Genomic DNA, 23,609 nt, shown 5'->3' with positions numbered 1-23,609 from the left:
ATCATTTTAGGAAGCAGGAACTGGAACATATTTTATAATTCACACTGCTATAACTGAACGGTCCCGTAGCTCAGTTGGTTAGAGCGTTGGTCTTATGAGCCGAAGGTCGCGGGTTCGAGCCCCGCCGGGACCAACACAACATATATTTTTAAGAAATTTAATTTTCGATTAAGAAATTGAAAAGAGTGGTATCCCCACCCATACAATACAGTATTTGGTCCAGCTATTGTGTTTCCTCGCCTTGTTTGCAGGTGAGCGTATTCCGCCACGCCACCGCCACCGCCACCGCCACGGCGGACGGGAAGATAGAGCGCTCCTTAGTCATATATGAATAAAAAACCCTAAACCCTCCTTCCTCTTCCTTATACGGTGGTTTCCCTTTCCCTCTCAAACTCAAAAATATTTTAATTCCAAATCCAAATCAACTCCTAATTAATTATTCCTATATTAATTTCGTCCTTTTTCATTACTACAAAATTCATCCATCCCCAGATCTCCTCTCTCTCTCTCTCTCTCAAATTGAAATTCAAAATCCATGGACGAGAATCAACATCGTCTTTCACCCTCACCTGGTACCTATCTCCCTCTCTTTACTTATTTCATGCTTTTTTTTTCTTTTTTTCTTTTTTTGAAAATAGCCGAGTTTGTTAATAATCTCTTGTTGCAGGAGAAACACTTACTAATCGCCATAATTCTACCATGGACCAGGTAGTTTGTTTTTATTTAATTAATAATTACCGGGATTTTTTTTCTTATACCTTATCTATGAGTAATTTATTTATCAGTCGCTCTCGGCGGATGATGAGAGGATTGTTTCAGCCAATCCTCCTTCTGCGGAATCAGCCATTATAAAACGCCCCCAATCTTCTTTGACTGCACCCCCTCCTCCGGATCTTAGCATTGTTCCGCCGCCGCCGCCGCAGTTCAATGTTTATGATTATTCCTCACATGACCAGGCAATGCCACCACATTATGCCGGTTAGTTAGCTGCCTTCCCCGTTGTATTGTTCATGGTTAAGAATGAGCTGTATTTGTCAGAATATTGATTAGAGTGTTGCGAGTGGTTTTTGCTTATTTAGGTTATGGCCATGGCACTGGTGTTTGGGATGGGTATTCTCCACATCATCATCTTAATGCGGCCGATGGATTGCATTTATCATCGGTGAGAGCGTTTCCTTTCAATTTCGGATTTTTGTAGAATTCTGTTTCCGTTGTTTAGAATGAATAATTCTGTTTTTTTTTTCTTCCTCTTGTGTCATGGATGTGAGCAGGTTATCTACAATGATAATCAATCTCTTACGTTTCATTCTGGATATGGCTTTAATCCTGATATGGGATACGGCCAATATTCTCCAGTTGCTACACCTCTAACTCCTATAGTACTAGATGGCCAGCTATACTCCCCACAGCAGATTCCATTTTCACCATTTTACAATCCAAATATGCCATCGTCAGGTCCTCTAGGCTCATCAGAGCTAACATCATCGGAAAGCAATGGTGAGAACTCCTTTTTTGGACCAGGATCAGGTTACATGGTACATTATGGGTCATTTGGTGGGGGGAATGTGCCTGGGGCTCCTGGCTCTGGTTCTTTAACATCTGCATCTGCTTATCCTCAACCAATGGGCATACTTGGGCCATATGAGCACCATGCTGCACAGGTTTGTTTTATCTTGTCCCAGCTATTGCAAAATCTAGGATTTCCTAAAGTTTTGAGTTCTTTTTCTTATTCACCTCTTCTGCTTGTTTTCCTTGCTTGTCACTACTGCCATTTAGTTTCTTCAGAATTGATGCCCAAGTTTCTCAACCCAAAAAAACCCCTTAACTTTTATTAAGAGTTTTGAAGTAAATTTTGTTCGAGATCTTGACGCATCATGATTACTAGAATTTGTTAAGTTACCTGCTTAGAGCTAGGGGTTATTAGTTCTAGTGAGTCTTCTTGCATGCTTGTCCTTGTTCTTAACTAGCAGCTTCTTGTCTGACCCTTTGGTGTTTGATAACGAGCTTGTATTTTTTTTAAAAATGGTTCCAGGGTTATCAGCAAAGACCATTGCATGGATATGGATATACATCAACTTCCTCTGTTGGACATTACTCGCATGGTGGCTCTTATCAGAGCACTGGTTTTGGCGGTGGTTCAATTTCTTATGCAGGGGCTAATGACCGGACACAAGTTGGATTTGATAAGGGTAGGAGAAGAGAGAGAGATCAGGGTTCAATTTATTCTTCTAATGATCTGCTTAGTTTTGACCGTAATCGAGGACCAAGGGCTTCAAAGCTTAAGGGCAAGAACACCACTGAACAGCTTTCCTCCTGTGGTAAAAGCGAAGGCAATTCCGCTAGCTCTGGGGTTCAGCTTGATTTATATAACCGACCAGTTTTTGTCACTGATTACAAGAATGCCAAGTTCTTCATAATCAAGTCTTTCAGTGAGGATAATGTTCATAAAAGTATTAAATATAGTATTTGGGCAAGCACGCCGCATGGGAACAAAAAAATTGATGCTGCGTATCGTGAAGCAAAGGAAAAGGAAGGAAACTGTCCAGTCTTTCTCTTGTTTTCGGTATGTCAGTGTAACTTGACATCATTTTAATGCTTTGTTTTCCATTATCATCAATGTTAGGGGCAATGTGATTACTGGGAACCTGGTTGAAGCTAATGCTTTTAGAGTTTATTCAATTGTAATAAATGGTTGAATATGTTAGCTTGGACCGAGCTATCTATGGATAGTAAAGGGCATCCTCTTTGATCTGGGCATTAATTCTGCTGTTTTTATGTTTGGGATTTTACTTTTGGATTAAGTTTGTATTTGTTTTAGAAGCCAGCAGAAGGCCACAGACCTTTGTTGACAATGTCTTATCTTTTATTGTTTGGCAGTAGAAGTCAGTTGAATAAGCAGGTGATCGCTGATTTTTATACTGTGATGTGCTAGTCAGTTTAAAGGAAGTGGTAGTTGTTTCTTGAATACAGACCTATATATGTAAATGTTTACATGGAACTAGCCAACATGCTGAAGGTCTCATGCTGACGTCTTGTGCTTGTATTATTTGAAGCTGTTTATTTCCTGCATCTTTTTTTCTATTCAACCGAATCACTTCCATCATGCTTAGACTTGCTTCTAGCTATTCCTTGTAAAGTTGTCCTTCTGTGTCTTATATTGGGTTAAATTCTAAATTTTGGTGATCATGGTCTATGGGTTCATGTTGGTTGGTTTCTAACTTGTAGACTGGATTCTGAAAGAGTCTTTTTGGAGATTCCTGCTGCATCTTGTTATCTTTTACATTTTGAAGTACATCAGAATCATTTTAGTGAGCAAGTTGTTTCTGAAACCTGCGTACTTGTGTGTTATTTTAAATTGTCTCTTGCTCTGAAATAGAATTTTATTTTTGGTTTATTAATGGTCTTGGATTTGTTTCTCTCTTTGTGCAGGTCAATGCAAGTGGACAGTTCTGTGGAGTAGCGGAAATGGTTGGACCTGTAGATTTTGAGAAGGATGCTGATTATTGGCAGCAAGATAGATGGAACGGCCAGTTCCCAGTCCAGTGGCATATTATCAAAGATGTTCCCAACAGTCGTTTCCGGCACATACTACTTGAAAACAATGATAACAAGCCTGTTACTCATAGTCGAGATTCACAAGAGGTAAAGCTATAAAAAATTTTTTATCAACATTTCTCCTCTTTTATTATTATTGATATGGTTTCTAGAATGTAGGGATCATTCTCTTGATTCGTTATTTCTGTAATGAAACATAGGACAATTACTTAGGTTGCAAAATGTTTTTTTATGCTGAGTGGAGTGGTCTGGTGATCCAAAAAGCACAGCAATCAATTTTCTTTTTTGGTGTTGAATTGTCCTGGGCTGTGTACTATTTCTTTGAATAGGAAATGCTAGAGTGTTGTGCCTAGTTGCTTATGATCTAAAAGGATAATTTTTGGTGTTTATAACTTCATTACATTCTTGCTGGTCCTAATTTATATCTACTTCCAGCTGCTGACATATTTCTCGTGAATCAGGCATCATCTAAGCTTTTGCTAATCTCATTATCCCTTTTGAATCTGTGTTTAGCCTTATTTGCATATACCATTCAATCAAGATGAATGTTTTCTGGTCAAGCATCTTTTTTGCCTATTTTCTTTTGGCTTCAACTCCTTTTATTGATTAGTTCTTTTGGCCTAATGGGTTTTTTCATTTCTCTCCCCCTTTTTGCTGAAATACTCAGGTGAAACTAGAACAGGGTATTGAGATGTTGAAAATTTTCAAGGATTATGATGCACCTACATCTATCATCGATGATTTTGGATTTTATGATCAATGTGAGAGAGCTTTGAAGGAAAGGAAGGCCATACAGCAACCTAGTTTGAAAGTAGATGGTCCAGGTTTGCTTGCTGATGATACCATAAATCAAATGTCTGATAGTTTTGTGCAATCTCTCCAGTTGGATGATGTTAATAAAGAACTGGCTGCCAGAGAAGAGGTTGTTAGTTTAAGACCTTGTATGGAGGTTTTACCGGCTATTAATTGCAATACTTCTGCGGAACTTGCTAATGATTCAAACATTGAGGTTTCAGAAGCCGAAGATTCCAACAACCATAACTTGTCTCCTGCTTTAAAGTCGAAAGAGGGCAGCCACAAATACCAGGATTAAGCCTGTTGGGAAGATGACCACAGTTAAGTTGACAGATAGGAGCTGTTAGTTGTAGTTGCCAGAATTGCTGGATTGCTGGTCCCTGACGGAACAAACCCCTCTTAAAGATTTAATAGATTCTTTGCTCACTGACTAGTGGGGTGGTATATTGGGTATCTGAGTAGCCTGATGACAAAACTAACAAGCTGGTTTTTGTTTTTCGATCTTTACAGACAATTGAGGGAAGTTAATGTGGTCAAGGTGTTTTTTTTGTCTGGGTTATTTTGAACGGGGAAGACAATGGTGATTGGTGAGGTGGTGAAGTCGTGGGATGGCAGCGTAAAGTAGGAGTAGATTTTGTATACTATGTAGTTGATGCCCAATTTGAATTTAATCCTGGGTTCTCTTTCTACTGATTTTCCAGAGAGCATTTGGCTATTGGAAGGTTTGTAATGTTACCATTATGGAGACAAAATAGTGATAAGAAGAGTTCAATAAAAAAGAAAGAAAATTCAACAATTTCCCTCAATACAATTCCTTTGAATAATTGCCCTCCTTTTGTGCTGTTGTATGTTTAATACATTTAGCATTTGTTCCTTCATCTGTCACGGGGTTATCTTGTTGTCAGTCCATGTTTAGGTTGGAAGTGGAGGTGGGTAACCACATGCATTACAATTTGCAAATAGCAAGAGAGATTGTTTAAGGTTTCTGCAACATGTTTAAGCACGCGGAAGGAGGACGGAAAATGGCTGCAAAGAAGGGCTTGTATTGCCTTGTTTAAGAGCTCATTCTCTATTTTATTATGCAGTTGAAGAATCCTCTTTGATCATTTATGGCCACTTGACCTGGAAATGCCGTGATGATACTCTTCTTATTACCAAGAGACTAATCTGTTTGTTGCTCGGTCCGTCTCGTAGCAGATGGCATGTCTCTATTTATCAATTACACATGATAGTGACTGACCGGAAGATGGTGCTCCTCAAGCCAGCTCTTATGCGCCGCCACTAATTACTCGGTCTTTGTTTGTGCGGCCAGCAAACTTACTCTTAGTGGTCTACAATCCGGTCAGAAAAAAAACTTGGATGATGTCTGGTCAAGAGGTGGATATGGATGAGAATCAATATGTTATGATTTATTTTTTAAATAATAAATCTAAATATTATATATATGTATATATAATGTCAAATAATGGTAAATGTTAAAGAGGAAAAGGGGTGTGAAAGCTTAATAAATTAGGAAAGGAAATTTTAATTTTACAAGTAGAAATTAATATTAAGGTAATTTAAAATTAAAAAGGTCTCCATATAGAATATGGAAACAATATTCTATACAGGAATTCTTGAAAGTCTAGCCTTTTTCCTGGAAACAATCAGAAAGCTTCCTTTTAAGGAGGGCAATACAAGACAACACCAGACCAGACATCAGACGACTACTGTCTTGTCTTGTAATAAAATATAAAACATCCCTTCCCGCTATGTGTATAAGAGGAACTGAGCTCTCTCTGCAATTCTCCACTGCTCAGTCCCTAGCTATACTCTGCAAGTCTATCTTGTTGTGCCTTGTGTTTCTTGCTTTCGACGAGTACTGGAAGGGAAAAAGGTTGCCATTGCTTCCCTTTAGGAAATTCATTTATTACTCAAAAAAAAAAAAAAAAGAATCGGCAATGCCTTCAACATCCAATGAAAACAAGAAAAAAAATATAAAGTCAATTACAATTTATCAGTTATAGTCTACGCATTGATGTGATTCTATAATTTGAGCTGCTTCTCCGAAACTCATTCACTAGTCAGCGTAGACTATAACTGATAAATTGTAATATAAAGTCAATTAAAAAATTATTGTTTTTATTTTAAATTATTGTTTTTAATGTTTTCAAGTTATTTTAACATGCTGATATTAAAAAAAAATTAAAAAAAATTATTATTTCAATACATTTCCAAATAAAAAAAACATTTTGAGTACCATAATACAAAGCCAAACTGGCTATTAGTCTTCTGCTATGTAACTTGATATTCTTGTTCTGCTGCTAATTTTTCTTTTCTTTTTAGATTCTGCTATTTCATTAGTGTGTAATGCTTCTGCACTATTGCTGTTTTCTACTTCTTCTTTTTGGATTTGTTGTTTGTTTAACTTGTTTAGATTCTTGTTTGGTTACTAAGGTTTTGCTTGTCCTCCACTGTTAGATTGCTTAATGGAATACAAAAAAGAACTTGAGCGCCATCTCCTAAACAAGGATGTGGATGCTTTGAAAGTTGATGATCCCTTTACCAATGCCAGTTTTTGGAGCAAAATTACTTTCAGATGGCTTAATCCACTCTTTTCGAAAGGGTACAGAGAAAAACTTAAAGCTTCTGATATTCCTACTTTCCCTCGATCAGCTATGGCTGATAAAGGTTACTCCTTGTTAGAAGAATCTCTTGAGAAGGACAAGACTGAAACCCCATCAATAGGGAATGCTATTTTTCGTTCTGTTTTGGGATCCCTGGCCCTAAATGCTATGTTTGCTGGTATAATAACTTTGTTTCTTTGATCATTCTTGTTTAGATTTTCAATCTTGGCTGTGTACAATTTTTTGTTTTAAATCTTTTTAGGGGTTTATGTCATGGCTTCCTACACGGGACCTTTTCTGATCGCAAACTTCATTCAACTATTATCTTCCAAGGATGATGATAGTAGCCTTTATGGTTTTGTTCTGGCATCTGTCATTTTTGTTGCGAAGACAGCCGAATCCCTTTCGCAGAGACACTGGTACTTCGGAGCTTACCAAATTGGAATAAAGATTCGTGCAGACATTTTGGCATTGCTTCACAAGAAATTGCTAAGGGTGAAGAGTGATGGAGAGAGAAATGGAAAGATTATCAACTATATCAATACAGATACTGAAAAAGTTGTGGAATTCATCCAGCGATTTCAAGAAGTTTGGTTGCTGCCAGTTCAAGTGATGCTTTCATTGTTCATATTAATCAAACATCTTGGATGGATCCCTTCGATTCTTGCTGTTCTTTCTACAGTTTTGATTATGGCGAGCAACACCCCTTTGTCAAATTTCCGAAACAGACTCCACTCTAGGATAATGGAAGCAAAAGACTGTAGAATCAAAGCTACATCCGAGACTCTAAAAGGCATGAAAATCTTGAAGTTGCATGCTTGGGAGCCTACCTTTCTAGATAAGTTGCTTCTTCTCAGAGAAACTGAAAGAGGTTGGCTGGTGAAATTCCTGTACGCAAAGTCAGCACTTGTCTTTCTGTATTGGACTTCACCAGTTTTAATTTCCTTAATGACATTTGGAGTTAGCGCTATATTAGACAGAAAGCTTAGTTCAGGTTCAATCTTCTCAGCTTTAGCTACCCTCCAAATGCTGCATGAGCCGATTTATAACATGCCAGAACTTATTTCTGCTGTTGCACATGCAAAGATTTCAATCACTAGACTCCAGGAGTTCTTAAGAGAAGAAAACCAAGAGCAATCAAAGGTTAACAATTTGCCTCAGCAAAACCATTCAGTGATTAATATTACCACAGGAGAATATGCTTGGGAAACAAGCAACACAAACATCTTGCAGCCAACAGTTACAATCCGAGAGGATATAAGAATCATGGAGAGAAACAAGGTTGCCATTTGCGGATCAGTTGGATCTGGCAAGTCCAGTTTGCTTTTCAGTATTATCAGAGAGATCCCTAGGATATCTGGAAGTGGAATTGAGGTTGTTGGTTCCAGGGCCTATGTCTCTCAGACACCTTGGATTCAGTCTGGTACAATTAGAGACAACATATTGTTTGGAAACAATATGAAAAAGGCATTCTACAAGAATGTTATAGAAGCTTGCGCACTCCAAGAGGACCTTGAGAGGCTGATCCATAAGGACTTGACAGTGGTGGGAGAGAGAGGAGTAACTTTAAGTGGAGGTCAAAAGCAGAGGATTCAATTGGCTAGGGCAATATACAGTGATGCAGATGTTTATCTCCTGGATGATCCTTTCAGTGCTGTTGATGCACATACAAAAGCACATTTATTCAAGGTAAGCAACATTTTCCTGTGTCTTTTCTATCAGCCATGCGCCCATGCCCTATTTATTCAAGGTTTATTAGTTCTTTTGGATGAATGGTGCAATAGCATTGGAACTTTTTTGCAGCATTGTCTGATGGGCCTCCTGTCTGATAAGACTGTAATTTATGTCACCCACCAATTGGAATTTTTAGCAGCATCGGATCTTGTTCTGGTAAGTTTAATGATTTTTTATCCATGTTTATATGATTCACTCTTCGTGTTATGATTTTTCATCTGATTTAAATGGATATTGTGTAGGTAATGAAAGATGGTAACATAGTTCAATCAGGAGCATACAAAGATCTAGCTGTAGAAACACAAGGTGAACTTAGAAGATTAATGGTTGCGCACTGCGAATCTTTGAGACAACTAAGCTCAACAGAAGGAAATTCCATAACTAGTGAATCATATCTGGAAAATCAAAATCAAGAAAGCAGAGAAACTAACAAAGAGCAAGTCAGTAATGGGCAATCTGTGCCAGTGGCTAAAAAGGAGGAGAGGGGAAGTGGACGAGTTAGTTGGAAAGTTTATTCAAGCTTCATTACTGCTGCATACAAAGGAGCTTTTGTTCCTGTTCTCCTTCTTTTCCATATTTTCTTTCAAGCACTACAAATGGGAAGCAATTATTGGATTGCATGGGCAACCGAACAAGAGGGTAGGGTCAGCAAAAGGCAATTTATAGTGATATTTGCTTTAATTTCAGGTGCGAGCTCTCTTTTTGTACTGGCAAGAGTATTATTGTTAACAGCTATCACCATCAAGACCGCCCAACGGCTCTTCACCGGCATGATAACATCAATTTTCCAAGCTCCCATGTCATTTTTTGACACCACTTCTTCAAGTCAAATCCTTGACAGGGTTAGTCTTTTTGGTCATCACCATATTTACTAGCCCTCTAATTGTTTTCGTTTCCTTTCTAAAGTTATTGTTCTGTCAGAAGCTAATTTCTCATCTAGATTTTGATCTTTTCCTTACCTTTATTTGCTCTTCAGTCTTCAACTGACCAAGCGACTGTCGACACTGATATATCCTACAGAGTAGCTGGATTAGTATTTGCACTCATCCAGCTAATTAGTGTCATTGCCCTCTTGTCAAATGTGGCATGGCCGGTCTTCCTTCTATTCCTCGCCAGCTTCACAATCTCCGTATGGTATCAGGTGAGAATAAACTTTCCTTTTGCAGATGATTTAGCTATAAATCCCCATGAAAAAAATTAGCACAACCATGGAACCGCAGCTAGCAGACAAGCAAGTCGTTTAACCTACGGTTTCATGTATATGAAATAGTCCTATTTTTCATTTAGTTCTATGATGCTGAGTATTTAAATTTTTTGGCAGGTTTACTACTTAGAAACTGCCAGAGAACTTGCAAGGATGGCTGGGATTCAAAAGGCTCCAATTCTTCACCACTTCTCAGAATCAGTCAGTGGTGTAGTAACTATCCGTTGCTTCAGTCAAGAAGAAAAATTCTTTACCACAAATGTCAACCTGATCAATGACTTCTCACGCATTGCCTTCTTTAATTCTGCAACCATGGAATGGCTCTGCGTTCGAATCAACTTTCTCTTTAATCTTGGATTTTTTTCTGTTCTTGTCATCTTGGTGAGCACATCAAGCTCAGTTACTAACCCTAGTAAGCACCTCTTCGCCCTTCTCTGCATTATACTGAAGTTTTCTGTTTCAAGTTTTGTTCCATTTAGATATGATTCTTCAAGTTGGTCTGTACAAGCCCAGATAGCCCAAATAAATCATATTTTAGACCTTTTTAAGTCAACTCTCTTACTTTTGATTTGGCCCGCCAGTCTACGCACCAATTGCTAACAACCTGTTGTTTTTTTGAATTTATTTCAGGTTTGGCAGGACTTGCAGTCACCTATGGCCTAAACATCAATGTTCTACAAGCTTGGGTCATCTGGAACGTGTGCAATGTAGAGAACAAGATGATCTCAGTTGAGAGGATTCTTCAGTTTAGTCGGATACCAAGTGAGGCAACTCCAGTGATCGAAGATAAACGTCCTAGACCAGAATGGCCTGAGATTGGGTGCATAGAATTCAGAATCCTCCAAGTGCGTTATCGTCCTGATCTCCCACTAGTTCTCAAAGGAATAACTTGCACCTTTCCAGGTGAAAAGAAGATTGGGATTGTGGGGAGAACAGGGAGTGGAAAATCAACATTGATCCAAGCACTATTCCGGCTGGTCGATCCATCACAGGGACAAATACTTATCGATGGATTAGACATCAGCACAATCGGATTGCAGGATTTAAGATCCAAACTAAGCATAATACCTCAAGACCCTACATTGTTTCAAGGAACAATCAGGAATAATGTGGATCCTCTAGAACAGCATAATGATATGGAAATCTGGGAGGTATGAACTAGAATATTATACCTTTTCGATTAATTAGAGTGCTAGATCAGCCATCTTCTGATCATATAAAATCATTTGGTATTTCAGGTTCTGAGAAAGTGTCATTTGGGTAATACAGTAGAGCAAGATCAAAGGGGGTTAGAAGCACCAGGTAATTAAATCAGAAAAAACATGTATGCTCTCTTTGTTACCTTGGATGATCGTCTGTAGATTCTAAAATCATGAAAGCTACTGCAGTTGCAGAAGAGGGTCAAAACTGGAGTCTAGGGCAAAGACAACTCATTTGCCTGGCAAGAATACTGCTGCATAAAAGAAAAGTTCTTGTTTTGGACGAGGCCACTGCATCCATTGATATGGACACAGATAATATCATTCAGAAAACAGTGAGCAATGAAACAAAACAGTGCACTGTCATCACCATCGCTCACCGGATAACTTCTGTCATCAACAGTGACCTGGTTCTGCTTCTTGATGATGGTAAGGACCCGTAAACCATCAAACAGTAACACTTGCAGTATTTTGGCATCTGAATCTGCAGTTCCCATCTGGATCAATGCAAACACGATTTCTTTTCCCTGTTTGTTTCAGGCAATGCTGTAGAATGTGCAGCCCCAAGTCAGCTAATGAGAGATAGCTCCTCAGCTTTTTCAAAGTTGGTGAAAGAGTTCAGTGGGAACTCATCAGAAAGTTGACAAGACAAAACAATATCCATCTATGTGTTGAAGGCAAAAACTAAAAACATGAATCAATTTGTACCTTCCATCAAAGCTTAGAGTGGGAGTTTTTGAGGTTACATGGAGGAGGCAGAATCAACCAACAGTAGTCTTGAGCTGAATGAAGCTCATACACCTCAACTCATTCTTAAAATCTTAAAATGTCAATTGAGATCAAGGATTAATTAAGACAAATGATTGTACTCTGTCTATTGCCATGCAGTGGTCTTTTATTGTTCTTTACGGTTCTCGTCCTCTCAAATTCAAAGGTTATATGATTGGCTCTGATTGGGTAAAGAAAAAGAAGACGACCTGCTTTCTCGTTACCAAAAGGAGCTGTTCTGTCAGACACGACAGCAAGAGGTGTTGTAGGCCTCGGCCGGAAGCACCAGATCGAACAGCAAGCTATTTGGTCATGTTTAGTGGGCCTTGGCTCAAATAACAGGCCGAGCAACCTTATTGTCCGATCAGATTCGGTCGAGGCAACACGCGCCTTATCAGTTGCGACGCCTACTTGTCTCGCTGATGGATACCTGTATTTCTCACCAATGATCACGATGCCTATCTTTCCATTAGGGCACACCTACACAGCCTTACCTCCATGATTTTTATGCTATGTTCTTCCATGTGATCGAGAGCCATTAGTCAGCAACACACAACAAGTTACACTCTTCACCGCCTCATTCTCTTTATTATACATTATTTTTCTCTTACAATTCACTAACTTGCACATTTAATTATAGAAAACACTAAATGGCACAGCCAAGTCCCACAACTTTTTTGTTTTCATTTTACCTTTATAGGACCAAATTAAATTAAAGACCAATTTAAGTTAATTTTAGAAAATAATGAGATTAAAAGAACTTTTAATAGGAGAAAAAGAAGAAGAAGAAAATATGTTTTTTTTTTAGCTTTCATGGAATTGTTCATGTGTATACTTTATGAATTATAAATATTAGTCTCTCTAATTTTTAGAATTTCAAAAAAACCGAGATTTAGTCTAAAATTTTATTTTTTTATTTTTTAGTCAATGATTCGAAAAAAAAATCATTAAATTTAAACAATAAAAAAAATTCATCGTTGACATCAATTCTAGACATCAAAATAGTTGATTTTAACGTTAAAAATTTTTATTTAATAAAAAAAGTTCCATACATATATGTTTTGAGGTCATGTATGGATTTAAGGTGTTTAGAGTGTGTTCTAGATTTTTTAGATAAAAAAAATGAAAATCTAATTTTTGAAAAAAAAATAGAGTGAAACTGGGCTAGTAGATAATATTATCGTCTACAGTGATCTACTTCTTGCTGATGGTAAGGACCTGAAAACCACCAAACAGTAATTGTTAATGACAAAAGTTATTTAGTGAGCTACGGTGACTCATTTGTTTCATTTTTCATTGTTTGCGGAATGATATTATTAGTTGCCATATCAATGGATGTAGTGGTCTCATCCAAAATAAGAACTTAACTTTTGTTTTTTTAGATTAATGTGACTATTGGAGTGAATATTGGAATAGCTTGTATATATTTTGATTATTTTTATATATTTTAAAATTAATAACTATGTAAACCTTTCTAAGATTTGTGAGACTGAACAATAACTTAAATTCTTTCAAAAGACAAATGAGTTGTCTTTGCCCTGGAGTCCAGTTTTGACCCTCTTCTGAACGCAGCAATATATTCATTTCTCCTACTTTTCATATTTTCTTCCAAGCACTGCAAATGGGAAGCAATTATTGGGTTGCGTGGGAAACCAAGAAAGAGGGCAGGGTCAGCGAAAAGCAACTGATGGAGAGATCTTTTCTTTAATTTCTGGCGGGAGCTCTATTTTTGTATTGGCAAGAGCACTTCTGTTAACATTCATCACCTTTAATACTTATCATCATCTCTTCATTGTCCTAATAACATCGATTCTTCAAGCTCCTATGTCATTTTTCGACACTACTTCAAGTTAAATCCTTGTCGAGGTTAGTCCGTTCGCTCAGCACTGTTTTCTATTTTCTTTTTTTCCTGATTGAAGTCTAGTTCCTTATCTTATCTATATTCTGATACTTTTATCCTTGCTTTCACTGCAGTCTTCTACAGACCAAGCTACTGTCGACTTTGATATATCTTACAGAATAGCTGGATTAGTGTTTGCTCTTATTCAGCTTGTCAGTGTCATCGCCCTCATGTCACAGGTGGCATGACAGATCTCCGTTCTATTCCTTGCCATCTTTTCTATCTCTACATGGTATCAGGTAAGAATCTATTCAATATCTTATTCCAATTCATGATATCCTGTTGTATAATTCCTTGGAAAAGGATCTGCAGCAACAAGAAATTCAACCAGTTGGTGAATGAGTTCAATTTAGTTAGTTGAATATGAATAGCCAGCAGTCTCACATAAATATATGTGCAGCACGATAATCTGTTTCTTCCTCAAAACATGTATGTAGTTACTAGGCGCTGAATTTTTTCAAACTTCTGTGCAGGCTTATTACAGTAAAACTGCCAGAGAACTGGCTAGGATGGTTTGAATTCAAAAGGCTCCACTTCTGCACCACTTCTCGGAAACAATTGCTGGTAGTACCTATCCGCTGCTTCAACAAGGATGAAAAACTCTACACCTAAAACCTTGGCCTGGTTGATGATTTTTCACGCATTAGTTTCCACAATTCCACGACAATGGAATGGCTCTGTGTTAGGATGAACTTTCTATTAAATCTTGGCTTCTTCGTTGTTCTTATGATCTTAGTGACTGTGTCAGGCTCAGACACTAACCGCAGTAAGCACATTCTATGATAGTTAAGCTGTTCTTGATGCTTTATACTTGCTTGAACCCTGGAAACATGAAATTGCCTAACTAAAAATGGAGCCGATCTTATTTCAGGCTTGGCAGGACTTGCAGTCACATATGGTATGAAGATTAGTATTCTACAAGCTTGGGTTATCTGGAATGCGTGCAATGTCGAGAACAAGATGATCTCGGTCGAGAGAATAATTCTGTTTAGTTGCATACCAAGCGAGGCACCTTCGGTCCTTAAAGATAGAAGTCCAGAACCGAAATGGCCAGAGACTGGATGCATAGAAATCAAAAACCTCGAAGTGCGTTGTGACTCTGCTCTCCCACCAGTTCTCCAGGGAATAAATTGCACTTTACCTGGACAGAAGAAAATGGGAATTGTGGGAAGAACTGGAAGTGGAAAATCAACTCTAATTCAAGCTCTATTCGGCTGGTTGAGCCCTCATAACGACAGATAATTGATAGACTAGACATAACTTCAGTTGGATTGTATCATTTAAGATCCACCTTAAGCATAATACCTCTGGACCCAACATTTCCAGGGAACCATGAGGAATAATCTGGATCCTGTACAACATCACAACAATGAGGAAATCTGTGAAGTAAGAATCTGAAATCTTCCTCCTTATATCAATGAACTAGAATCATGTTCTCATCAAAAGCTTCTGATATTTTTTCAGGTTCTTAGAAAGTGCCATTTGGATGGGATAGCAAGACAAGATCAGAAGATTTTGATGTCCAAGGTAAACAATACAGAAAAACACAGATTAGCAGCACTCATTTTTCTAGAACTGTCCATTTTGCTTCATTTAGTTGTTACAATTCTGAAAAATGATGCAGTTTCTGAAGAGGGTGAAAACTGGAGTCCAGGCTTTTGCCTCGCAAGAACACTATTGCACAAGAGAAAAATTCTTGTTCTTGATGAGGCTACTGCATTGATCGATTCAGCAACTGACAGTATCATTAAACATTGCAGAAAGAAACAAATGAATGCGCAGTCATCAATGTTGCTCATCGGATAACCACTGTTATCGAGAGTGACCTCATTCTAGTTCTAGATGATGGTAAAGAATAAAACTCATCAATCAATATTGATGAGAATAGAATTCATGTTTAAACACATTCCTTTTCTTTCTATAACTATGCAGATAATGTCCTCGAATGTTCTTCCCTTGCTCAGTTACTCACCGATAGCACTTCAGCTTCTCAAAGTTGGTGGAAGAATTCAAAATAAGCTCATCCAATAGTTAGCATCATATATTCGCATACAAGGCAACAGTAAAACATGCAGAAAACATATTGGCCTACTGCGACAGCTCTCTCCATTCTTCAGAAGTTCCAACACAACAATATTTACTGGATGCCTGCCAGCAGCTATTCTTTGCTGATCTGTAATGCTACATTCAAGGCAGTTGTTGGATGTTCAATTTATGAGAAGCTGATCATGGCAATGCTGTGTTGTTTTTTTATTTGGATGTCTTTGTAATTCTGACATTTAACAGCAGAAAATCATGGGGCTAGTGATATGATTTTTTTTAAAAACTAAGTTTGCAATCTACTGAGGCATCAGTCTATCATATTTTTAAAGTTAATTGCCTATAATGACATATAAACTACCAATGGTTAACTTATAGGGTGCAGCAGCACCAGCATCTTTTCCCATTCCAAATTTTGTTGAAATTGAAATTGTTAAGTCAATACACATGAAACTAGCAAGTATGCTCAATAATCTTACAAAAATCCTTCTGGAACAGTACAAGCAGCTAGTATTGTGGATTCTTTGCCTTATTGTCTATTGTTCAGGCTGTTCTTCCTACTCGCTGTACATCAGCTTCATGCAAACAAAAACTCTCCATTGCTAAAACTTTAGAGCAGAATTGAAGGTTCCACAACAAAAGTGAAAGCGTGTTACTGGCCTAGATCCGGCTCTTGCATTTGTATCAGGGGAATCTAGCAATTTACAACTTGGAACGAATGCCATCACTGACCTGGGTGCCTTCAAGATCCTACTCGCTGTATGTCATCTTCATGTAAACAAAAACTCTTCAGTGCTAAAACTTTAGAGAAGAATTGAAGGCTCCCCAACAAAAGTGAAAGCGTGTTACTGGCCTAGACCCGGCTCTTGTATTTGTATCAGGGGAATCTTGCAATTTACAACTTGGAACGAATTCCATCACTGACCTGTGTGCCTTCAAGATCTCCCTCTAACTGAATTGTAAACTTCAATGTATTTCCCAGCCGTGTTGTTCCAGCTATTGTCAATTTCGATTACCTTCTTCACAATGCCATTCCACTCATCTGGTTCTGCAATTCAAATCGAGGACAGAAAAGATTCAAAACCCTCGAGCTAAAAACATTAACCTGATAGGAAGCTCTATGCCATCTTAATATCTGACAAGACCGAACCAGCCTACATCTACATGTCAGATCACAAGATGCACGCATGCATTCACTCATGTTTAAATTGAAATAATTATGCAGATCAACAAAACCCAATCCAAATTCAGAAAATGTTAACTGCAAGAGTGAACTACGTAGCAGTAGGGGGGTTGATATTTAGTAAGGCACATAGCTAAAATTCAAGATATTTTTTCATATTTTATACACCCTACAGATGATGATTGACTGAATTTTTAAAACAGATAGGTCTAGAAGACCAACAATCACAATTCGTCTCACCAGTTTAGTGATGGTTTTCATGATTTATGAAATAACAGTACCACCAGTAGTACTATGTTATCAAGCAAGTGTAACGAGCCATGTATCTCTCACCAATGAGGTCTTGTTGGAGCAAATTGTATATGGCAAAAAAGACTGTCATCCATGAGAAAGTAAACATGCAAGAACTATAATAGGCAGAGCTTACTATCTCTGTAGTAAGCAAATGCGCGGTCTAGAGCCCAGTTTAAGGATCCTTCATCAATTCCTTCAAAAACAAACCTGACCAAATAAAGACAGAAGTATTAAGTTAAAGCACTGGATAACTGTCTAGCCAAATAAGGTAAACCAGCACTAGACAATATCTCTTCACCAAATTATATTGAAAAGTTCATAAGTTTTCATCAATCCACTATTTTCATGACACCTACTTGGATTTATCTATAAGAAATTAATTTAGGTATTTGGTCCTTTTTTCCTATGAAGATAAAACCCAGAGAGCCTAAAACTTCAGTCCAGGAGAAAATGGTGAAAATTGTGTCAATATGAGGTTTTGAAAACATAATCAAATTTCACAAATTGAATTCAAATTACCCATTAGCAATCTCGGGGTTCGACTGGTCATCCATGTCAAAGACTGTGTCTGCGAGGCCACCAGTCTTTCTAACAACTGGAACCTGAAAAACCATTATGTTCAGATGAGAGCTTCACCCTTTTTTACATTCCCTACGCTTATGCCATGTATCTGCTATTCATTTGTATGTCCATTCAATGATCTTGTTGGAAGGTAGCAACCACACAATATGCACAATAGAATTACAATTAAAACTACTAATCATACACTCATGACTGTGTAAACGTTCATCTTCAGAGAATAGTACCTTAAGAATTTGCCAATAATATGACCAATAAATGAGCAAAGTCATTGATAAGTAGTTTTAGTAACACAATTTTATATCAAGATAACAATGGTTAATTTTAATCATTTTGCAAAGCTACATGCATACCGATCCATAACGCATTCCGATGATTTGGGAAAGTCCACATGGCTCATACATGGAAGGAACTAACACCATGTCTGCTGCAGCATAAAGCATGTGGGACAGCTCCTCACTGTGTCACAAAGAAAGACACAACCATGACAATAACTCCTAGCCAAACATTATACATCACTTCAAAATATTAAAAGCATGTTATTGCTTCTACGATGATTTACCTATACATCAAAAGGATACGGATGCTAGGACCTTGGTTATGCTGCAAAATATAAGAGTTTTTGTTATATTTATGTAGAGCAGCTAAGGAGAAAAAGGACCATATTACAGAGAGATTAAAGAAAATGAGAAACATAGCTAATGATTCCTGCAAGTTCACTATCTCAGTTGCTCATATCTTGCCTTTTGAGCATCACATTGTATTCTTCTATTGAAATGCAATTTCTTTCATTATCAAGCTCATGAAATACCAAGTGGTGTTAATATTATAAATGGTGTGGAAAAAAAAAAGAGGTTCCAATCATTAGTTATCTGAAAACCTCAAGCTCATTACCATATCTGCAAGATGTTTGAATTCCCCTTCAACTCGACCATCTGGAGCTTTTCCAAGGACAATCATCTGCCCCCCCTACATACACTCGAATAATATAGAAAGAGAAACATCAAATCCATGTTTAGCTGAGAGAGGGGGAAGGAGGCGTGGGTGGAGGGAGAGTCATACCAGTTCTTCAATATGCTTAAGTGCATGAGTAATCAAATGCAGACCCTTTTGAGGAACTAGTCTAGTAATACAGACTACCAATGGGATCTTAACTGTTGCATCTGGCACATGATTACTGCTGGTGATGCTTCTAGCAGCCAAACCAAGCCCCCTTTGTACGTAGTATTTACATAACTTCTTGCCCTCAATTTTTTGAGCTGTTAGAAACAAAATAGCAAGAAGTGAAAGTTGGAATGAATATCTAAAATTCATATGTTAACTTTGCGTGATTATGATGTGAATTGAAGCAGGGCAGGTTGAATAATTAGATGAAAGTAGATACTGAATGTGAAAGATAACAACACTTTCCAAGCAGTTAATGTATGAACATTCATATATCGATTCCTTTTGATACTATATGTTTATTAAGATATCTAGAAATGATACATTTATTGGAAAACAAGCAGCCTGCGGTTATCGACAAACTGTTCATACAAAATAATTGTGTGACCAAAAAATAGAACGGAGTATAGGTTCTACAGACGTAGTTGTATCACATCAAAACTGCGTCAATAAAAGTATTGGGCTGCTTCCAGGTTCTTTTCGAAGGACATATATAGAGACAGTTTTAACAGAGAGAGGTTTAAGTTGATCACTAAGGTTACCATGGAACTTAGCAGGCAAGAAAACATCGGTAGCAGGGTTCCACATTGCAGTGTCAATCCCATTCAAAACACCAAAGTACCTGCAGAATTTCATCCACATTGGAAGATAGATAGAATCATAAACCAGGCAGACAATTTTGCATCAACATTAGTAATGTTCAATAAGGCATTTACTGCAGCATAGTTATCGAATCACAAGTTCCTACAGCTAAAAAGTGAGAAGATAGTTGATTTGATTACGCTGAAGGAATAAACAGCTAAGAAAAAGAAATTTTAAATCATGAATTGCTTGTAATAAAGTGGAACCTACTTATCACAATGCATCATTAGAGTGCTGGCCAACCAACCAGAGCAGAGAGTTTCCTTAAGGTATGTTGGCGAGACTGTACTGGAAAGTGAAAAGAAAATTAGTTTCTTGGAAATAAAATAGACTTAAAGGGTAGTGCTGGATTCTATGTTTGTAATGGTTGTAAATGTGGCATCAGATTCAGTGATATGCATCATGTAAACAAATAAATTCACATCTAAAACATTTCATGCACGAGTTAAAACTCACTTTCTGTCAGGATTCAAATCATAATTTATGAAGAATTTAAATAAGGTTCTTCACACCTATATTTTATCCAAATTTAAATGTTTTCTAACCCCGGTGAATATGAGGATTCAATTTTCATAACTTTAAAATGCAGATTTCCCACTTTGGTGTTGATTTATGGGGATCCAAACATGGATCACAATTTGATTAGTTCCAATCACTGTCGACTACTCCGAGCATGGAATTATTCTCAAGAAACTAAGTATATATTCATAAAATGAAAAAAAAAAGCTATTGACAAAATAAGACTGCCTGACAACAGGTCTTTATCCATTAGAATCAAGAAATCAAGAAATATAATGAGTGTAATGCAACACTAGTTTGCCAAAGAGCAAAACCCTTTACAATACGAGGAATGAAAATCAACTTCAGGTATAGGCTATTTACAGTTCTTCACATGCAACTTTAGACCAAATGACACCATATCAAGAACGAACCTTTTGCAGACAAAACAACAAAACTACTTACACCACTGCGTTGCTGTATACAATTCCACCTTTCAATAAGCTTAGTCTCTCAGGATTATGGCCAATAGTCCGATCATCAACTGCCTGGCATGTTGAGAGATATTAGAAACAGTTTTGGGATTTGGCAGTATTTCTAGTAATTGAATGACTTTTGGTGAGAAAAAGGATGCACCACCTACAGATTCCTATAAAAAAAAAGGAGCCCCAAAGGATCTTGATTGTGAATTTAATTCCTTGTCATATCTTTCTGTGTCTTCAATGCTAATGAAAAGACAGATAAAGGCCACATGCTAATTCTTTCAGAGGAAATACAAATTCCAATTTTTTTAGGATGTTTATAAAATGTCTCCGCAACCTCAATATAAACAACATCAGATAAAAACTACAAACTAAAAAAATATATGCTATAAAATACACACCTTCTCCGCTGTTGCATACATAGAACCATCAAGACCACACTTGCTGAGTTGCTCTTGGCTGCCAAAGCAAAGAAACCACAAATTTTTTTATACAATGTTCAATTTGATCTGCTAGGATTAACACACCAAAAGGCCTATATAGTGAGCAACTGATACTGTTGAACAGGCTATGAGAAATTTAAACTTAAGAAGGTAAAAAAGACAGGAAAATAATAACTTACCGGCACTCTCCATAATGCTCCATGTTATGTATAGTTAATACAATCCGTGGTTTCTAGAAAGTACAATTTTGACATCATTGACACTAAATCAGAGCATTAAATTCTGAAGAGTTACTAATAAGAACAATAAATACCTTCAGTGAAAGATATTGATACATATCCCAGTAAAGCAGGGGCAAGGCGCCTATTTGCCATTCATGGACATGGATAATGTCAGGCTGAGCACCTGTTACCTGTCACCATATTCTATCTTGTCAGAAATTTCGAAAAAAGAGCTTGTTAAGAACTAAAGGATAACAATGATATGAACTGGGAAACAAAGGTCTGCAAAAGATGCTGAACAGAAATGGAGTGACTAAATTACGCAAACTTTTGAAGCTGGAGGGGTAAGTGCAGATGCTGGTGTAATTTTCTTCAGCATTATGTCAATGACTAAAAAAACAACTGCAAGTTGTAAATCATATATGTTCTTTATAGTCTGAGCATATTTTAGTTATACAAACTCTAACCCTTGATACCTCAACCTTCTATTTCCAATTTAGTGTAAGCTTACTCGAACTTCTAAGAATCGGAAGTCAAGTCAAAGGAAAAACCAAGATCATATTGAGGATCAACCGACAAACCTGCATCCATTCAAGGCAAGCACGGCTAAAAAACAAATAAGCCTCTAGCTCATTATATGAACCTCCGTATACTTGTTGCCCCTTGAAGAATTCATTTGATGGCTCAATAAATATCACTGGAATGCCCGAAACAACTCCACGATAGGCATTAGTAGGAATCCAATTCCCATCATGATAAGAATCATAAGTACTGATCAATGCCAAGTCATTGATTTGCTGCTTCTGAATGCACTCATAGAAGGGGAGCACTATATCCACTGTATGGCCACGAGAAAGACTTGCTCGAGCAAGTCCAGTAACAACATCACCAAGTCCACCAACTTTAGCTATTGGTGCCATCTCTGCTGTGACATGAATTATGTGCATAAGATCAGAATCCTTCACAGAACTTTCATTTGGCACTTCTGGACTCGCATTCCATGAAGGGAAATCCCTCTTCCAAAATGGGATTTCATCATCGGGAGAAGGCCAGACAATTTCTTGATCAGGAACTAAACCTTCATAACTACTTTCTTGTATTTCAACACCACCCGCCTGCAGCAAATAGTAGAACTCTGTTTCAATTGATTTCAACTCTGTTTCAAGAACATGCATCCTAAAGATCCCAATTCTTGCATGAAATTTTGAAACTTTTATGTGTTTAAAGTACAAACTATACACGAAAGGCTAAAGATTGGAAGAGTCGTACCTCTAAATTGGGGAGATGAAGGGGATGAGAAACAAGGGGATGAATCTTGAATTTGGAAGGATAGCAGAACTTGTGGGAGGTGCCAATTCCCTTCCTTTTCTGCAGTACCAATGTTGCTTTTCTTGAATTCAAATGGAAGCATGGCTTAAGAAACTTACCTGCTAATGCATTCTCCATTATCATTTCATGGACAGTCAGCAACAAGAAGCAAGAATCTGTTATGAGACAGAAACCCTTTTTTGCCTATCAAATGTTATAGGCGCATAAAGAGGGAAAGAAAAAGTAACAAGGTGAGGAAATCTAGAAGTGGAAATGTTGACCACAGAGTATATTTCCAGATCCCAACAAGATGGTCACTTACATATCTTTTGAGTACTTCTAGTACTTCTTCTTCTTCTTCTGTCTTGTGTCTTGTGCTGGAGATTTTGTGAAAAAAATCATAGTACTGCTACCCTCAAAAGTGACATCTATCTTTTAGGGATATTCCTTTTAAGATAGTATATTTTAAAAAATATTTTATACATTAGCCCATGAAATCCATTACTCGTTCAAAGTACCACCTGAACCTTTTATTATTGTACCAAGGACCTCTACGAAGTTCAAAGAAAGTTTTGATGGTAAAAGCCTTTTGTTTTTGTGTTTTTAAAAAATTTGATTTTTTTTATTTTTTATTTTTTTAAAATTAATTTTTTTTATATTTTCATATCACTTTGATGTGCTAATATAAAAAATAAATTTAAAAAAAATTAAAAAATATTATTTTAATACATTTCCAAATAAAAAATATTTTAAAAAACAACTGTTACTGTGTTACCAAATTAACTCTAAGTTTCAATCTAATCCACGATGAAATTCATTATGTCTACAACCATAAAATTATCTCATAAAAATAGTAGAAACATTATCAACACTTGTTTCTACAACATATAACTTTAAATCAAACAAAAAATTAAATAAACAACTTTTTTATTTATTAGAAAAATACTAATGATATCCGTGAGATTATATAATTGTTGTTCTATTTAGTAGTATA

At 37.1% G+C, this 23,609-nt stretch overlaps 3 protein-coding genes and 1 non-coding gene across 6 annotated transcripts; 3 read left to right on the top strand and 1 right to left on the bottom strand.

Annotated features, from left to right (window-relative positions):
- The first annotated feature begins 59 nt into the window (after nucleotides 1-59).
- On the top strand, nucleotides 60-133 carry TRNAI-UAU (transfer RNA isoleucine (anticodon UAU)). The gene has a single exon. It is a non-coding gene; the product is annotated as a tRNA-Ile (tRNA).
- Nucleotides 134-181: 48 nt separating this feature from the next.
- On the top strand, nucleotides 182-5,146 carry LOC133674581 (YTH domain-containing protein ECT1-like). Its single transcript, XM_062095769.1, has 8 exons — nucleotides 182-572; nucleotides 668-708; nucleotides 786-978; nucleotides 1,080-1,162; nucleotides 1,272-1,661; nucleotides 2,033-2,563; nucleotides 3,430-3,642; nucleotides 4,223-5,146. Exons 1-8 carry the CDS (start codon nucleotides 536-538, stop codon nucleotides 4,646-4,648), a joined length of 1,914 nt encoding a protein of 637 aa, XP_061951753.1. The 5' UTR covers nucleotides 182-535; the 3' UTR covers nucleotides 4,649-5,146.
- Nucleotides 5,147-6,511: 1,365 nt separating this feature from the next.
- Nucleotides 6,512-12,001, top strand: LOC133674179 (putative ABC transporter C family member 15). Its single transcript, XM_062095191.1, has 11 exons — nucleotides 6,512-6,696; nucleotides 6,811-7,134; nucleotides 7,219-8,645; nucleotides 8,760-8,846; nucleotides 8,933-9,532; nucleotides 9,667-9,831; nucleotides 10,012-10,306; nucleotides 10,525-11,045; nucleotides 11,133-11,196; nucleotides 11,283-11,522; nucleotides 11,634-12,001. Exons 2-11 carry the CDS (start codon nucleotides 6,819-6,821, stop codon nucleotides 11,735-11,737), a joined length of 3,819 nt encoding a protein of 1,272 aa, XP_061951175.1. The 5' UTR covers nucleotides 6,512-6,696; nucleotides 6,811-6,818; the 3' UTR covers nucleotides 11,738-12,001.
- Nucleotides 12,002-16,168: 4,167 nt separating this feature from the next.
- LOC133674603 (uncharacterized) lies at nucleotides 16,169-23,094 on the bottom strand. 3 transcript variants are annotated; one of them, XM_062095809.1, is made up of 17 exons: nucleotides 22,938-23,094; nucleotides 22,577-22,819; nucleotides 21,889-22,422; nucleotides 21,400-21,498; nucleotides 21,266-21,318; nucleotides 21,045-21,102; nucleotides 20,627-20,709; nucleotides 19,874-19,951; nucleotides 19,564-19,643; nucleotides 18,920-19,116; nucleotides 18,752-18,826; nucleotides 18,420-18,460; nucleotides 18,211-18,316; nucleotides 17,798-17,880; nucleotides 17,412-17,485; nucleotides 16,727-16,849; nucleotides 16,169-16,569 (listed from the first exon to the last, which is right to left on the bottom strand). In XM_062095809.1, exons 2-16 carry the CDS (start codon nucleotides 22,757-22,759, stop codon nucleotides 16,737-16,739), a joined length of 1,857 nt encoding a protein of 618 aa, XP_061951793.1. In that variant the 5' UTR covers nucleotides 22,760-22,819; nucleotides 22,938-23,094; the 3' UTR covers nucleotides 16,169-16,569; nucleotides 16,727-16,736. The 3 variants fall into 3 exon arrangements, with proteins under 3 accessions (XP_061951793.1, XP_061951791.1, XP_061951792.1); XM_062095807.1 differs by having other exon boundaries at nucleotides 16,169-16,849; XM_062095808.1 differs by having other exon boundaries at nucleotides 16,169-16,849; nucleotides 22,577-22,791; nucleotides 22,938-23,056.
- Nucleotides 23,095-23,609: the final 515 nt, after the last annotated feature.

This window comes from Populus nigra, chromosome 15 (genome assembly GCF_951802175.1).
Source record: "Populus nigra chromosome 15, ddPopNigr1.1, whole genome shotgun sequence".
Taxonomy (NCBI): Eukaryota; Viridiplantae; Streptophyta; class Magnoliopsida; order Malpighiales; family Salicaceae; genus Populus; species Populus nigra.
The sequence above is the reverse complement of the archived record's forward strand: the minus strand, read 5'-3'. Positions and strand labels throughout refer to the sequence as shown.